At 37.2% G+C, this 18891-nt stretch overlaps 1 protein-coding gene across 1 annotated transcript in view; it reads right to left on the bottom strand.

The window, feature by feature from the left end:
• Nucleotides 1-18891, bottom strand: part of NDUFS4 (NADH:ubiquinone oxidoreductase subunit S4) — a gene marked incomplete at both ends in the record, with an annotated part of 80831 nt that overhangs the window by 10409 nt on the left and 51531 nt on the right. Inside the window, 2 exons of the mRNA XM_084233784.1 lie at nucleotides 10600-10673; nucleotides 15544-15716. Of these exons, the coding sequence (XP_084089910.1) occupies nucleotides 10600-10673; nucleotides 15544-15716 (247 nt within the window). The remainder of the gene's footprint in view (nucleotides 1-10599; nucleotides 10674-15543; nucleotides 15717-18891) is intronic.

The raw sequence follows: 18891 nt of genomic DNA, 5'->3' as shown, positions 1-18891 counted from the left end.
AGTGGAATGGAGCTCCTGGGAATTGTACATATAGGAAGGTTTTTATAGTTAGACAGCAGGTACGGTAAGAAGGTAATTTAGCAAAAGAAAATGAGGCTTCAGGCAAGGCCACTCTCTTAGTAGAAGGCAGGGAGATCTGATCAAGCAGATTAACTGCTACTGTTAAACTATAACAGGTTAAGAGTACATCCCTACAAAAGGCTGAAATTACGATTCAGTTGTATCAAGTCTTGGTCAGGTGGCATGGGTTTGGCAGAAGTGACTCCATTTTGAGCTCTCTCTCCATTTTTAACATGTGGTATCTTGTTCAATCATGTGGCCGGTTCAATCCCGGCCAGCCGGCGAGGATCCCACATGGTACAGCAGACCTCTCCTGTCTCACCTGCTGCTCCCCTCAGCAGTGTATTTTGTCAGTCTGCCTATTCTGTTCCCCGCTCTGTCTCTGGTGAATTCTCTCACCCTCCCGTACATCTGGCCTGTACCCCGGTTCTTGTATAAATAAATGAATCTTAAAAATATATGTATCTCCCAAGCATACAGGAGGCATGTATACATGTTATTAACTCTTTTTATAACATTCCTTTATGCCATCTTAAATAATTAGCCCTCTTATCTTGTGATCATGATAAACTCTGAAATAAGAAAAAAATTTAAGGGGGAAAGTAGAAAGGAATTTGTTTCAGTAAAAAAAATATGCATCGATAGCATGTTCTTCTTAGAGGTTATTAGAATTTAGTTCAATTCCTTGTCTTTCCACTATTTTCTAACTCTTACTCCTTTTAAGTAATATATAACTGATAGATATGCAAATTCCATTGTATGTCCTATTGGTAGTAATTTAATTGACTCCTTCACCCAAACACAATTCTGTATCCATTTACTTCCCTTTATTCCACATTCCAGTATTCCTCTTTTCCACATTAACTTGTGCTACTTTGACTTTGAATTGGTTATCTTTTCTATCCAATGAATAAAATAAATCCTTTTAACAGATATATGGATGGGAGGTTGAGACCCTCATTAGAAGGTTGAAGTGAGATGGAAGTCTAGATCTTGCTGATAGTGACTTCGACAATATGTTCTGGGCTGCATCTTCAATTATCTTTTTGTTTTCCTGGCTCCAGGGCTGGACCTTTCTGCTTCCTTTCTTTGCTTTTACCTCCTGTTACTTCAGAGGAGGATTTTCCTTTTGAATAGACCCACTATAAGCAGAATGCAGTTTCACAGCTTATCCTCTGTCCTTCTATTCCTGAATGAAAACCTCTATTTTGAGAATTTCAAAGAGTTTTACAGCTAGCAACAATGAGAAAAACACAGGGGGTACTATACATACCAGAAAGAAAGTCACAAAGTTTCAAATCAGATCAAACGGGGAAAGTCATTTCTGGTTTTCATTAGCATGTAAGTGGTAGTAGATCTAGCCTTCTACAATCCAAATTTTCCACAGCTGTCTTCCACCTCCTCTCTCCATGATGCAGCTTCCTTTTCCTCCCAACCCTCTGACCACATCATGAAACACAAGGAAAGACAAAAGCCACATGGGGAAAGGTGGCTCTTTTTAGTATACAAAAAACTTAAGTAAAATTCATCTGCATTTCAGAAGAAACCCCAGATAACCTTTCTTTGTAAAGAGAGAAAAAGTATCTTTGAAGAGTTCCTCTGCAATATAGGCTGAGCTCAAAGGGAGATCTTAAGGATGATGCCCTAATGTTAAAACCAAAAGATATAGGGATATTTACATTTCCTTTACTTGTGGGCATTTATATTTTCTTTACTTTGTATATCTGGAGAGGGAGGAGTTGGGGAGTGGAAATTGGGGAGTAGAGTGCAAAAAAAGTTAAGGAAGGGCAGTCACAGTCTCTTCTCCCCCATTCCCCAGTTTCAAAGAATGTTTTCTACAAGAGAGAGATGCTGAGAATAGGGAACTAAGAAAAACAAACAAACAAACAAACAAAACAGAACAAGGGGGTAGATGTAGAAATTATCAATACCAAGAAGAAAGCACTTTCATTCTCAGAGATGAGGGCACCTTATTTAAGAAATTAAAAATAGGTGATTAACAGGGAAATTTGTGATATAATATAGGTTTCTTTTAGCTATCTTGTTTCATTATTTTTTTAAACGATTTATCTTTTATGCATAGAAGAACTGGGGTACAGGCAGGAGGTGTGAGGGGTGAGAGGAGTCACCAGAGACAGAGTGGGGAACAGAACAGGCAGATTAACTGAAATACACTGCTGAGGGTAGCAGCGGATGAGGCAGGAGAGGTCTGCTGTGCCACGTGGGTAGCTCCCTGATTGGGGATGGAATTCATGATGCAGTGGTTACAAATAGCTTCATAGGTTGTGTCTTACCCCTTGCGCCACCAGGGAGGCCCTCTTGTGTCATTATTATATGTGATCTGAATATCCACTTAAGAGTAGAGCTGTATTAAATTTTACAAAATGTAAAATTTCAAAGTTGTAAGATTTTTCTATTTCTCAGGTACACTATAGACATACAAAAATATTTTAAATTTTCTAGTAGTCACAGAAAAAGAACAAGGTAAAATTTAACTTTACTCATTTTCCTATCCCACTATATATCTAAAATATTATTTCAATATGTAATAAATATAAAAGTAGATTTTGCTTATTGATACTACATTTTTGAATTCTGGTATATAATACTTACAGCACATTTCAATTTGAACTAGACACAGTTCAAGTACTGCATAGTCACATGTAACACACACACAAAAAACCACCAGCTTGGAATCCAGAAATCTTGGGCTCTGTCTGAAGCTATGTAACTGATTCTGATCTTGTTTAACTTCTCTAGGTCTTAGTATCTTTTTTTTTTAAAGATGTATTTATTTTTATTTATTTATTTATACAAGCACTGGGTACAGTCAGAAGTGCGGGAGGGTGAGAGAATTCACCAGAGCCAGAGCGGGGAGCAGAGCAGGCAGAAGGACCAAAGTACACTGCTGAGGGGAGCAGTGGGCGGCAGGAGAGGTCTGCGTGCCATGTGGGACCCTCGCCTGGTGGCCGGGGATCGAACTGGCGCTGCAGAGGCTGCGGGCAGCTTCGCAACCCAGCGCTCAACCGCTGCGCCACCGGGTGGGGGCCCCTTAGTATCTTTTAAAAAAAAATAAATAACAGTTTGGAAATAACTCTAAGGTTATAAAATGATCATCTTAAGTTCACTTAAGATCAGAGTGCTAATTTAACATAAGTTCAGGATAAGCTCCAAATTAATTTGACAGAAAAAAACCTTAAGTTTTATTTTATAAATGTTGCCAATCATTCTACCATCGTTCCTTCAGATATCTAATTAGAGGCAATTTAATAGTTCTTCTAAAAGACAGAGAAAATAGCCAAATTAATATGAAGTGATTTAAGGAAAAGTTTAAAACATGATCTGGAGAGTATGACATCCTTGAAAGTGCAGTTTAAATTCACTAATATTGAACACATTAAAAGATGAAGAAGAACAGGATCCAGTGTCTTCCCTATCAGGTGCTTATAATCCACTAAGCAGGATAAAATACCACAATTTGGGGGCCTCCCTGGTGGCGCAGAGGGTTGAGCGTCACAATGTGAAGCTTTCCACAGCCTCTGCAGTGCAGGTCCGATTGCTGGCCAGGGAGATTCCCACATGGCGCAGTAGACCTCTCCTGTCTTGCCCGCTGCCCCCCTCAGCGGTGTATTTCGGAAGATCTGCCTGTTCTGCTCCCCACTCTGTCTCTGGTGAATCCTCTCACCTCCCCCGCACCTCTGGCCTGTACCCCAGTTCTTGTATGCATAAATAAATCTTTAAAAAAAATACCAGTTTGACTATGAGAACTGAACTATTTAACTGATCTTCAGAGGCTAGCCACCAGTGCTAACATGATAGGATGTTCAAAAATGTCAGACTGAATGCAATGCAAAAAAGTAAACTGCAAAGCCCTATTACAAGAACAGAAACAAATTACTGTGGAAGCTGCAAGGAAAAAAGAACAGATCCCGTAGGGGGTGGAGTATGGAGCAAGAAAGAAGAATAAGAAAAAGGGATCAGGAATAAGATATTTAAGTGTACTTTGAAGACTTGGTGGGACTTTCCTAGGTAGGACTTGGGATGAGAAAGGGAACAACAAAATTGTAGGTTGAAGATGGAGGAAAGTATATAAGCAAGTCTGAGGGATAAGGGCGTAAAGCAGAGTTAGGGCATAGTAAGATAAAGATAGGTCAGTGCTTCAGTGATGTTAGTATATATTGTGAAGAACTTTGAAATACCAGTTGAGGAGTATTTCAATTAAGTATAGGCCCTTTTAAGATATTTGAATAAAGGGTATTTTGAATTTACAAAAATCTAAAGAAATCCAGAGAAGAAAGGGTCTTAGTATTAAGGCAGTATATGTAATAGTTTAGACTGTAATAGTATACAATTTCTGTAAATGGTAAAAAAGAAAATATTTTTAGACTTTGGGAACCATATGGTTTTTCGTGCAACTATTAATTCTATATGTAATACATATAGCATGTATTGCAACTATATAATTCTACCAGTTATTATAATAACTGTCCCTTTCTGAGTTGTGATGAGGATTCAATGAGAATGAATAGAAAGCACTTAGCATAGAAATTAGCTTATGAGGGGCCTCCCCGGTGGCGCAGCGGTTGAGCACTGGGTTGCAAAGCTGCCCGCGGCCTCTGCAGCACCAGTTCGATCCCCGGCTGCTCCCCGGCCACAGGAGGGTCCCACATGGCGTGCAGACCTCTCCTGCCGCCCACTGCTCCCCTCAGCAGTGTACTTCGGTCCTTCTGCCTGCTCTGCTCCCCATTCTGGCTCTGGTGAATTTTCTCACCCTCCCGCTCTTCTGACTGTACCCAGTACATGTATAAACAAAAACAAACAAACAAATAAATAAACTAAATAATAAAAGTAAAAAAAAAAGAAATTAGCTTATGATTTAGTCTATGAATGTTAGCTTTTTATGAGAATGATATTCATTACCTGAGTCAAAAATAAGTGACAGTATAATTACTAGAAAGCAACTGAATCTGAAAATCTTCCTCTTTATATTGATTCTCTCTAAAGTACAATCTATGTTAAGGATATGATGGTCAAGACTTTCTTAAAATTGAGGTTAACATGTTTATAATGTAAGTTTTACACAACATTATAATCTGACTTCTGTATATGATACATGATTGCCATCAAAAGTTTACTTTAACTCCAGCACGATGCAACTGACTTCTGTTACTGATTTCAAACTCCATAGGCTCCACCTGCTCTGTTACCAATCTCTTCACTGTATCTGAGTTTTTGTTTGAACTTTGTTATTTTTTTTTATGTTCTACATGAGTGAAGTCATAATAATTATTTTTCTCCATCTTATTTCACCTAGTATAACAGCCTTATGTTGTTGCAAATGGAAAAATATCATTGATTAAGTAGCAATCCATTTCTGCATTTGTATGTATACAAAACATCATCTATCGACCCCTTTCACAGTGGCTACATCAATTTATATTCCCACCAACAGTATACAACTTTGGTCTTTTCTCGAGATTGCTTTGGCTTTCAAGCTCTTAGTTTCATTGATCCTTTCTGTTTGTTTAGTTTGGGTTTCATTTATTTCCACCCAGATTTTTATTTTTTCCTTCCATTTACTAATTTGGGTTTAAATTATTTTTCTAGTTCTTTGAGGTGTAAAGTTAAATTGTATTATTTGAGATGTTTCTTGAGGTAGGCCTGTATGGCTATGAACTTCCTTGTTAGAACCATTTGCTGAAACCCATAGGATTATGGTATCTTGTATTTTCATTTTTCTTCAGGTACTTTTTAATTTTTCCTTAAGTTTCTTCATTGAATCAACAACTTCTCGTAAACATGTTCTTTGACCTCTACATACCTATGATCTTTACAGGTTTTTTTTTCTAGGGATTTAGTTTCATAGCTCATGATCAGATAAGATGCTTGGTATGATTTCAGTCTTTTTAAATTCATTGGGATTTATTTTGTGGCCCAACATATGATCTGTCTCTGAGAATGTGTCACATGCACTTTAGAAGAACATGTATTCTGCTGCTTATCAGTGGGATGTTCCGAATCTACCTACTATTAAGTTCATCTAAAATGTCATTTAAGGCCAATGTTTCCTTGTTGATCTTGGTCTGGATGATCTGTCCATTGATATAAATGGGGTACTAATGTCTACTACCATTGTGCTGATTTTGATTTCTGTCAGTCTGTTAATGGTGCTCCTATGGTGGGTGCTCATATATTAATGTGATATAGAACTGATACTTTTATCACTAAATAACATCAATCCTTGTCTTTTGCTAGTTTTCTGTTTTAAAGCCTATTTTATGAGTATAGCTATACTAGCTGTTTTTCACCTCCATCTGCATAAACTTCTCCGTCCCTTCACTTTCAGAGTGTGTGTTCCTACAGATGCAGTGTGTAGATGAGACCTGTTCTGTTTTTATTTTTAACTCATTCAGTAACTGTCCTCTGGAGAATTGAGTTCATTTACATTTAAAGTGATAGTCAGAGAAACATATTTATTGTCATATTGTTAGATTCAGATAACATCTAATGTTCTATTTTGAGTTGACAGCTATCTAAATTTGAACCAATTCTAAAACTTCACAGTTTTACTCCTCCCAGTTATGTTGTGCATCCCCTGAGTAATTATTATAGTTTCAGGTAAATCTATCACCTCTGTCTTTTAATATTTGTACTTGATTTAGTACTCCTTATGATAATATATATATATATAGAGAGAGAGAGAGAGAGAGAGAATGTGTGTGTGTGTGTAAAATTAATTAGTACTATTTCTTTTTGGTTTTGAAAAGAAAGTGCCTTTAAAAACACTCCACAAGTGCTTTAAACATTATTTCCTAGGTCAATTTACTGGTTACGAACTTCTTTGGCTTATCTGAGAACTCTTAATCTCTCCTCCAATTCTGTAACACCTTTCTTTGCATCTAGAGAATTCCTGTTTGGACTTTTTTTTTTCCTTTCAACATTTTGAATATGTCATGGCATTCCTCTCTGGGCTGCAAATTTTCTGTTGAAAAAATCTGACAGCCTTACAAGGTTTCCCTTGTATATTGCAACTTGTTCTTTTTCTACTTGTAAAATGTTTTAATTACAATGTATCTTACTGTGGCTGTCTTTGTATTCATCTTACTTGTATCTTTCTGGATGTGAATGTCTAGTTCCTTCCCCCAATTAACAAAGTTTTCAGTTATTATTTTTCAAATAAATGTTTGGTCCGTTCTCTCTCCTCTTTGATCCCTGTAACACATGTATTTTTCTTCTGTTGTTCCATGGGTTCTTAAGGATCTTTGCCTTTTTAAAATTCTTTTCATTCTGCTGTTTTGTCTTATCTGAGTGAAATCTACTTCTTTGTCCTCTAGCTCACTTATCCACTCTTCTACTTCATTTAGTGTGCTGCTGAATCACTTTGTGTGTAATTTTCAGTTATTACTATATTCTCCAGCTCTAATTTCGGGTCCTTTCTTAAATTTTCTATTTCTGAGTTCAGTTCTCACAGTGTCCATCCTTTCTTCTGTGTTTGGTAAGCATTGCTATAACTCTTTATCAGGAAATTTGCTTATCTTCATTTCTTTAAGGTCTTTTTTTCAGTAATTTTGTTATTTCATTTGCAATATAATTCTTTCTCCTTATTTTGCCAAATTCTCTGTGTTAAGTACTAGCCACCAGAGCTAGGTGCTCAAGGGGCATCATGCTCTGGACTATGCCTACCTGCCATGTGAGATTACAGGAGTGTACACTTGGTTAGCTAAGCTACAGTGAGAGGCTGTTGACCTAACCCAGATGTTACTGAGCTGAGTCCCAGGGCATATATGTCTGTACATGGGCCCTTTATGGGTGGGTTCTCCATTCTCCGTATTTGTTTGGTGTTCCTGAACATGGTCCACACTGGCCTATAATGCCAGATGTTTTAGGGACTGTGTCCAATGTACAGGATCCAAATGGTTTGGTGCTGCACAGAGAGCATACCTCATGAAAAGTTCTACACCTCTTTTTAGTTGTGCTTGGCATAGAGTTTTTCTTTCTTAGTGAGAATTTGTCTTTGCCTCTTTTCTCTCAGTATTGCCCTACATCCCTTTTATCCAATTTTCAGAGGGAAACTTTCCATGTAGTTGTAGAATTAATGTGTCTGTGGGAGGAAATGAGCTCAGGTTCTTCCTATCATGTCATCTGAAAGCCCTCCTTTATACTATTTAAAATTAAGGGAGACAAGAAAACTGGGGAGAAGAAAGGTAAGTTGTTCAATTTCAGAAGAGTCTCTGAGTAGACTATCTTTTTCTTATAGCGGTTTTACTGTAACCTCCTGTTTCTAGATACTATTGGAAGGTAAACACTGAATGCTTATAAATGAATAACCAGATTTTATTATTAAAATATAATCATCCTACATCAACAAAACTACTTTCCTTTATAGAACAGAAAATTAATAATGTACTGGGCTTAAACAAAGAAACAGATAAATATGAGCTGGTCCATGGGCTTAACATACTTAAGTACACAGATTTTGAGATGAAGAAACATGTTTAACAACGTACAGTATAATGAATGAAACATGACTTGCTCAAGCTCTCCCGTTGGCAGATAATTAGGGAATAAAAACCCTAGTTACCAACCTCTTAATCCAATAGTCTTTATACATTGATGCTTCTGAACCATTTTTTTTTAATGTCTTAACTTACCAGGACATTGGTAAAACCCAACCTTCAATAGCATTAAATTATAACAAAATGTTTGTGGTGGGAAGCACACAAATGAATCCTCTCTCCCTCACACCTATCAACCTACCCAAGATGAACAAATCAGAAATGAATTTGTACCATTTCAATGATATGTATTTAGATTTGCTGCCACAATAGGTGGAGAGAAAGAACTAACTGTTTAAAGGAATAATCACTGATAACTTTCTCAGCTGAGAGTGGCTTTAAACTCTTATACTCAATGTCCATTTATGTGTTATATGCTAGGGACAAAGTAGTGATGATTCTTTTGCTGCCTTGTTTAAAATTCCTGATCCACTGTTAACCTACAGTTTTAGAAGATATTATCCGCTAAGCTTTTTCAAGTTATACTGTCTATTGACTGTGATAATATTCAATTTTCTTTCCTGGGAAGGCAAAAATCAAATTATGAAGGTACCTGATTTCCAAAGCAGCAAAGGCTAGATCACACCTGCAATTCACATGGCAACCTGGTCACGCAGTTCTTGTGACCACTTAGAGAAACCCAACCCAGAGATTTAACAGTTTAATTAGATTTCCTGTTATTAAACTCATGTTACAGACCTCAAATGAATAATTTTCAAGGTGTCAGACATGAAATATGGTAGGCTGCAAAGATGTAAAACATTAATAGAACTGTTTTTAATATAGCTTATCAAAGTTTCATGAAAAAGAGAGCAATGTTCATTTTAAATCAAAGAAATATTTTAAAGACTATGGCCACTTTGAAAACAATTATGTAATTAAGAAATCTGAAATTTGTTAAGATGTTAATAAGGAAATGAACTTACAATTTAAAAAATAATTCAGGTTTTTAAAAGCCTACTACTATTAGGATAAATTTATATATATTTACTATATTTTAAGCACTTTTCTTATCCTTACAGATAAAATCAAAGTACAATATAGCAAGAAACCCAACAAAGATTCAAACCAAGGTAGTTTGGCTTTAACCTATGTAATACTAATTTGGGGTGGAAAACAAGAATGTTAGGTAATAATAACCATTGCTTTCACTTTTATATGTCAAATTGTAGATAACACTAATAATACTTTACATTTATAGTAATAACTAGATTAAAATTTGATAGACTAGAATAAAAGAATGTATTAGGAATATGCACAATAGTATATTTATAAATCTTAAACAGAAATACCAAACAAACATAGGTATAAGGGTCAGAACAATTAACCAAATTATGTGTTAGGTACACTTACCGTGAGAGATAAGTACCCTACTTCAGCAATGAGGAAACATATGCCCATTATGAAACTAATCCAAAACCTTTAGCTTCAGAGTGGTGTAATGATTAGAATCTAGACTCTTTTGACTCCAAAATCGCCTTTCTCTACACTGTGTTCCATGATTAACAGTAGAAAATAAGGGGAAAAAGATAGTCTGCGTTTCTGTTTATAACAAGATTCAATAATGTAGATTAATCTACTAGGCCTACTATAACTAGAAAAGTGACAAATATAGGCATTTAGGTTTAAAGGAAATTTTAGAGGGAGATACCAATTAGTTGTAATAATAGATATAAAAGTCTTGTTGAAAGAAAAAGGTGTCAAAATTGGAATAGGTTCAATTAAGAGTGTAAAAAAATCAATTAGTGCTTTTAAGAGGGATTCATAAACAAGGCAGGAGTTAGACAAGTATTTTTATTTCTCTACTTCAGATTCTTTTTGGAAGAGGCTGGTGGTTCTGATGCTCTAAAAAATAATCTAAAACCACTAGATTAAATACATGGAAAGATTTCTTCCATCTCAAATTCTATATCCCAGAATGACTCTGATGAAGATATGATTTTATCTTCTTAATTTTGTCAAAGCAAAACCAGTTCAAACATACCGTTTTTTTCTGCAAAGGCAACCGCATCGTCTTTAGTACTGAAGGTTAGAACCATGTTAGACAATGGATCAGCCCTGTAAGAGACATTAAGCTTTGGATGAGGGGAAAGTCAACAGTTGCTAAAAATATATTATGAAATTTAAAAACATACAAAGACATTCAGCAATTTTTAGTACTTGAAAGAGTTGAATGAAAAACCCTAAGTGGGGGCGGGGGGTCTATGATGACCACAGCTAAGAGGAGAAATCCTATATTGTCCAAATATTAATAATGATATAAAACAATGGTACTTCATTAATAAAAAATCCAAGAGGATTCTCAAAATGACCTGATAAATTTATAAATGCAACTGTCAGTATTATCATTATAAAAACCAAAATAGATGGCAACAATACCCACTCTTCTTAATGAAGCTTTCATTATTAGTGATATTAAGTATATGAACACTTAAAAAAAAAAAGCTCCTAGCTATGACGTCTAATTGAGTTCCTCAATCTAGGATGATGGTAATACTTACAAATTTATATAAACTTTTGCAAAATACCATACAATTTTGGAAATGTCACTTAGTAGTATGACAAAAAAAAACAATGTTTATCATGAATCTCAGTTTCAAAACAAAGAAGTAAAAATGTGTAAAAGGTTTGGGAAGCAATTTAGATTGTGTAAATCTTGTATCTTTCCAATAAGAGAATGCATCGAAAGTAAGCATTCAATTGAAGTGAAAACCCACAAACTTTTGCTGCTAAAGTTTTTTTTTTTTTAAGTTTTTTTTTTTTTAATAGAGGCATGTTTTTTATTTATTTATTTGTTTGTTTGTTCGTTTGTTTATACATGCACTGGGTAGAGTCAGAAGTGCGGGAGGGTGAGAGAATTCACCAGAGCCAGAGCGGGGAGCAGAGCAGGCAGAAGGACTGAAGTACACTGCTGAGGGGAGCAGCGGGCGGCAGGAGAGGTCTGCGCGCCATGTGGGACCCTCCTCTGGTGGCCGGGGAGCAGCCGGGGATTGAACCGGCGCCACAGAGGCTGCGGGCAGCTTTGCAACCCAGCGCTCAACCGCTGCGCCACCGGGGAGGCCCTTTTGCTGCTAAAGTTTTGGCCATACACTGTGGTTATTATCCTGGGATACCTATAATGATACGGAGTCTTACCATAAACTCCACTTTAAGCAAGAAAGCTTCAACATGGCAAGCTATATTAGTACTAAAAACAAATGCTAATTTTATATTGGTTCTTCTTTCTCAAAGCAGTTATTAGTTAAATAAACTATACTGAGAGCAAAAGTGTCAAAATAAATACCCAGTAATATGACTAGTAATTTGACTAGTGCTGACATACACAGCTTAGATGAGAAGAAATAATGCAGGAAAAAAAAAATGTGGGGAAAAAAACTCAGGATCCAGGAGACCAGGGCTCTATTCTCTGCAAAGGTTGTACAGCCTTTATTATCATCTTCCTTTATTTATGAAGAAATAAATACATGGGTTAAAGAGTAACAACTTGTTACAATAAGCCACCATTCTTGAGTCACTCAGCTTCTACCCTCTTCCTTTTCCACTTTATCACCTGTATTTTGCAAATTCCTTTTCTAGCGTTTTGCCCTATCAATTTATACCATTTTAAATTCTTTCCAAACTACTTTCCTAATAGTACTGTTATCTTTTTTTGACTCCAATTCACCCTTCATCGTGTTGCCAGATTAATCTTCCTAAAAGTTCAATTCCCAAACTCACAGCCCAATTTAAAAACTTTAATTTCTACTGTCTGCCAGATTAATTTCAGTCTCCTACCCTGGCATGTAAAGACTTCTACAATTTGATCAGAAGCCACTTTCTAGTCTTTATAATTGCTCCCCTTAGAAGTAGCCAACTGGTCAAATCAGATTTTTAGGCATTCCTCTACTTTCTCACAAGCTCATTTTGGTCCACTTGGATATCCAGCGAGAGATTACTATTTCATTATGTGGAGATTCCCATGACTACCTATCGTTTCCATGAAGTCTTTCATATTCTACCTCCTCCAAGTATATATAATCTCTTTTCAATATTTACTGATTATTTGTGCTTATATTGTAAGACTTTATTTGCTAAATTCCCCCATACTGACATTCCAATTTGGGTAATGGCAGATTTACCTGCCATTAAAACCAGACTTACATGCTTAACAATTATGTAATAATCTTAAAACAACTGTTTGAAAGGACTGAAGTGTGACCAAAACCAGAAAAGAAACTGGAGAGGACTCAACCTTTGAAATAAGGGGACCACACTGGGTTATATCCAGTTTATACATTTTTCCCCCTAAAAGGTACTGTCTAGTCCAGATAGGCAGGCGCATTAAGAACTCAAGCAGAGTCTTACCAGCTCAAGGCTTCTAAAGATAGTGTTTAGAATTGCCAGAGAGGCTGAAAATTTAGGGGGAAAAGAGAAATGAATACAAAGAGCATAGAAGTTTTGAACTCCATATAAATGGGCAAGGTTCTAAAACAATGAACTGAATAGAGATTTCCGCTATTGTCTGCTATAGGTGAGATTGAGTTTGGAGTTTCAGTCAGAAAGACTTGGTAAGCACCCTGTGCTTTCCATCAAAATCTTAGGAAGGCCATGCCTTTTATTTAACACTGTGTTCTAGAACAAAGCCTAGGGGTAAAATTGAAACAGACCTAACCAAGCACAAATTACATCCTCTACAAGTTCAAGGTGATCTGTCTACTTGAACAAAACTCACTACACATTGCCAAGGTCATTAACTAAATAAGAATAGATTAAGAAGTCTCAATCATCTTATTCTTCCTTTTAATAAAAAGTTTGTTTGATTAACTGATATTAGCAAATTAAAAAGAAATCCTACATTCACCAAAAGACAATGTATAAGAATTTTCATTTTAGTATGATAGTTACCTAAACGCCCATTGCCTTAATGCAATGAATGACTCTCACCAACATAAAGTTGAGCAAAAAAAGTCATAAGAGCAAATAAGGGATGATTCTTTTTAAGTATGAAATTAGGCAAAACTAATCTATGCTATTAGAACACAGTATAGTAGTTACTTTTGGAGGACTGAAGCTGGAAAGGGACATGAAATGGGGACTTCTATGTTTCTCTCTCTCTCTGGGCATTAGTCACATGGGTGTGTTTACATGGTAAAAATTCACAGAGCTATAACTTCTAATCTGTAGCATAGTTTTTTTTTTCTCAAGCCTGGCAAAATAATACACTGTATTTGCTCAGAGTTGCAATGATATCTTTTAAGTTACTTACTAGACACTAATGAATACCACTAAACCAATACAATGGACAGACATGGAAAATTATTTTATCATTAACAATAATGTCCAACATTGGTGACAGATTGTGCTACACCATGAAACATCCTTTGTAAAAATATCTAGTAAGCAATATTACATGTTCTTTTTGTGCTATTACAATGCTAAATGTGGGGAAAAAATGTAACCCTGATTCTAATACCAGTAAGTATGGCAAATAGAGTCCCTTTTCTGTTCTAGTAAAATATCAAATATTAAAAGTCCTGTTTTTTCACATTTGTGGTTACTACTTATTGGAAGATTTAAAAAAAACAAGATTCAAATAAGATTCTGACAAAGCAGAGTAAGTCTTTTTCAAAAAATACTTTTTGAAAAGAACTTTTAATTAGTATGTAATAAAAGTAGTATTTCCATGTACCATAGTAAGATACAGTTTTGCTTTTAAAGCAGTCGGCTATTAAATACTAAGCATTTCAAAAATTAACTTTGCTATTTCTAGACTAATGCTAATAATGATGTGTGAATCTTTGGACAAGCATTTAAAGTTAAATTTAAAGAACTCACTCAAATATAAAGTGTTTCATCCAGAAACATTTTATAGTATATAAAGCACAAATATTCAAACAATGATTTATTGCTGAATGTTGCATTACAACATTGAGTCTAGAAGAAAGGAGGAAAGGAAGACAGAATTCTTTATAAATTTCTTTAGTCTCTAGCACTCCATATAGCATATGAAACAAAGATACCAAACACCAATATATCACTTGCCAAATAAAATATAATTCCATTTAAATTGCAAAATACAGATGTTTTTAACAAATTCCCCAAGGTACATCAACCAGAAAAGATGCTAAATACCATACTTTTCTTAAATGAGACATAAAAAGTGATAACCACTTTCAACTGGAGCTTGGACATATAATCTGGAGTCCCACTGAGAACAACACTTTTCTAGCTTTTTTGGCTGTTTTCTCCAGTAGCAGTGTGTCTTGGTCAGAGAGATGTAGTTTATTAAATCTCATTGGTGCCACAAGAATTTATGACCACTTTAATCTAATGCACTATAAAATTATTAATCATGTCAAGATATCAGGAACTTGCAAATTCCCCTCAAAATAGTTAATTTCTAAACTCCCCTATTCTTCTCCCAAGTAAAAAAAACTGTTACTAAGTTAAACCAATATACACATTATGCCAATAGTACTTACAATTCAGTCATTTTTATCCAATAAATTGTGTAACATTAAATAATGACATCTAAACAAATGGTTTTAAAAAGTATGGTCATATAGGGCCTCCCTGGTGGCGCAGCGTTGAACACTGGGTTGCGAAGATGCCCGCAGCCTCTGCAGCGCCGGTTTGATCCCCGGCCACCAGTGAGAGTCTCACTTGGCGCGACAGACCTCTCCTGTCTCGCCCGCTTCTCCCCTCAGCAGTGTATTTCATCGTTCTGCCTGTTCTGTTCCCCGCTCTGGTGAATTCTCTCACCCTCCCGCACTTCTGACTGTACCCAGTGCTTGTATACATAATAAATAAATCTTTAAAAAAAAGTTAATATATTAAAAAAAATACGGTCATATAGCATACTGTAAATGAAAGAATTTGAAAAGTCAGTATATTTAAAAGGAAAATTTTCATAGAGAGCTGAGAATAATATTCAAATTAAACTACTCACGTTGATGCCCAACCCATCAAAGGATTTTCCCATCGCTCCCTGGTATCAAACTCCATCTTCCATTTCTTTGTGTTGTTTACTCCAGACTGCATGTTATTGCGAGCAGGAACAAAGATCCTGACCTTTCTAGTTTTGATATGTTCTTCTGGAACACCAGTTAAAGTAGTAATATCCTAGAGGAAAACAAGCAAGCATGTTTGTAACAGCCCACATCCAACCTGATATACTTTCATTGCTTCATATATTCATGTCATGCTATTTAGATTTTGTAAGTGGGTTTTTAGTTTTCTGGCTTATTTCGTTACCCTATAAGTTGCCATTTTGATATCTGTGAAAGATCTATTGTGGTGGATCTTAGGGAGGAAAAGGGTTCATAAAAAATTGTTTAGGTCCCATTTATCCAACAAAGCATTGGCAAGTTCTTCAGAGTTTTCTGGTAGAGGAGTCTGTAGTCAGTAGACTTATTTCATGAGCAGGTGTTACTAGTCAGTAGACAAAGACTATAAAAGGCTTTTAAAAAAGGAGATAAAAACAAATGTTAAACAGGAAAAAAATCTAATACCAGTGTGGTTTCTATTTCACACTACTCACAATCAAGCCATCTCTTCAGAAGAAGGACTAACCTTTTTGTAAACAATTAAAATCAATTAAGTTCAGGGAGCCTCCCCGGTGGCGCAGCGGTTGAGCGCTGGATTGGGAAGCTGCCCGCAGCCTCTGCAGCGCCGGTTCGATTCCCGGCTGCTCCCCGGCCACCAGAGGAGGGTCCCACATGGCACGCAGACCTCTCCTGCCGCCCACTGCTCCCCTCAGCAGTGTACTTCGGTCCTTCTGCCTGCTCTGCTCCCCGCTCTGGCTCTGGTGAATTCTCTCACCCTCCCGCGCTTCTGACTGTACCCAGTGCATGTATAAACAAAACAAACAAACAAACAAATAAATAAAACATGCCTCTATATAAAAAAAAATCAATTAAGTTCAATTACTATTTTGATTTCTCTCTTGTTGGTGAAACCTACTAAACAAAACAATAATATATCAAATCTATTCTGCAAAAGTGAGCCAAGAAAGTTGCAGTTTTTGCAGAAATTTAGAACAATGGCAACTTAAGTTTACTATGATCTATCTAGCAACAAATGCTCAAGTGGTGAATGCATACAATTTTGATGCCTCAGATTAGATATAGCCATCAAATGACAGTGGCAGTTAGGACACAAAATAGTAATTCAGAGTTAATCTCCATTTAAGAGAGTCAAATATTCTACCAAAGCAAGATCATATTAAAGTCATGGTTCAACAAAGGGTTAACATGAAAATGATTATATCCAAGTTGTGAAACTAGAAAATATAACCTATTTTGTGAATTTCAATTTTATTTTTAATATATCCCAATGAAGGTTAATGTGGTTATTTATAATGCCATGGACCAAAGAACGTGTAAGGAAAACACTAAGTGCATTTCTGACTCTACCTACAGATTAAAAAAACACAATTCTGTAAAATTATTGTAGCTGGCAATTAATCCTCTGCTTAACACAATAAATATCTTTATACCTCTACCAATAATTAGGTGTGGCCCAGACCAAACCAACCAAAAAGTGTTTTGGGGAAAAAAGAAATATCACAATGTATCTTTCAATTGTGTCCATGCTCGTCTCCAGGTCCTGCCACAGAAGGAAGACTGTACGGGCATTCCTGGCTGTGCTCGCTTAGTTGGCACCCTGCATATTAGCACCTGCTGGCAGCAGTTATGGGCCACACTGACTGTAAACTTGAGGCCCACTTGAGTGCAGGCTCCCAATGAGCAGATACCAGACCGCATTGTTTACCCCTCACTGCCCTCTCAGGACATGGGCTACATACACCTGCAGATGCTGAGTTTATGAGGCGTTTACGTCACCTCACCATTGCCAAAGCAGACACGCTCCCTCCAGAGAAGTACTAGTAGCCTTAAAGCCAGGTAGTGAGAAGGGCCTTCCCTAGCGCCCTAGCGGGTTAAGGCTCAGTGCTGCTGCTGCTACGGCCTGAGTTCGATACCCAGCCCAGGGAGCCAACCCACGTAAGGTGCAGTGGCCTCTCCTCTTGCCCATTGCTCCCCTTAGTGGTGTAGTTCAGTAATGTTCACCCTTCCTGTGTGTGTCTCAGCCGCCACCCGCGCCCCCTCTCCCCTCCACCACCTCATGAAACCAGGTCTAAGAAATGTGTTGGAAACATGTTAGTTGAAAGAACTGAAAACATAAGCCCCATCAAGGTGGAAGTAAGAAACTCACATCTAAGGTGGAGACGTGTTAAAGGGCAGCCCCGATATTGCGGGGACTTATTAATACTCCACATTACAGGCACACACAAAAGGTTAACAAGGTTTATTTACAAGGAATAAGGAAAATGTACAACTCAGGGAGAAAATAAAGTCTTTAATGCGTCCTACCCGATCCACCGACCTGGAAACCCAAAAAGTACTCTCCTCCGAGCTGGCCGGACGCTGCGAGCTGGCGGAGAGCCAAAATGGGGGACCCCCCCCCCCCACAAGCCCACGTGTCTGGCTTATACCAACCTGGCTGCTTAACCCCACCCTCAGGTCCCAGCCACCTTCCCTTTGGTGGTGATGGGATTTGGAGTTCCCAGTGTCTTTGGCTTGGGGTGGGGGTGGAGTCCACAAAGCCTGTATGGAATTAGGGGGAAAAGGATGTCCTAAAGCTAACAGACGGACCAAGTGTTTGGGTTTAAACCATTGTTTTACAGCTTACAATGCACTAGAATCTTTTAATTTTTACTTCTTGATACTTTATTCTCATTTAAGTGCCCTCTCTAGCCAGAATCTCATGTGCTAGCTTCATTTTTGTTTTTTGTGCTAACATTTAATCCAGATGTATTCCATATATTGGTGCTGATAAAACGGAATATAGCAGCTTCCATATGGTGGGAACTAGCAAGGACGTTCCCATATTATCCTCTGTGCAGGGGATGGCATTAGATAGTTCTAGACAGAACTTCAGAGCTAACCCCTGGTCTGTTTCCACCAGTGTGCAGTCTCTCAATCTGCCGGGCAGTGAGAGTCGAGCCCTCTTGAAAAAGGGAAGAAAAAAAAAAAAGGAAAAAAATCCCACCCACCGCTCTGAATTCCATATATTGCATTTCTGTACTTTTTGGCTCACATAATGTTGGGATATGTGTACGTACACACATAGCTTTAGAAATTCTCTAGTATCTTTACTTACTGATCCCTTTAAAATGGGAAGATTTTGGGGGCCTCCCTGGTGGCGCGAGGGGTTAAGAAGCAACCTATGAAGCTCTCCGCAGCCTCCGAGGCACCAGTTTGATCCCCCGGTCGGCCAGGAAGCAACCCACATGGCG

This window comes from Talpa europaea (assembly GCF_964194135.1).
Source record: "Talpa europaea genome assembly, chromosome: 5".
Taxonomy (NCBI): domain Eukaryota; kingdom Metazoa; phylum Chordata; class Mammalia; order Eulipotyphla; family Talpidae; genus Talpa; species Talpa europaea.
This window is presented reverse-complemented; position numbering and strand designations above follow the sequence as displayed.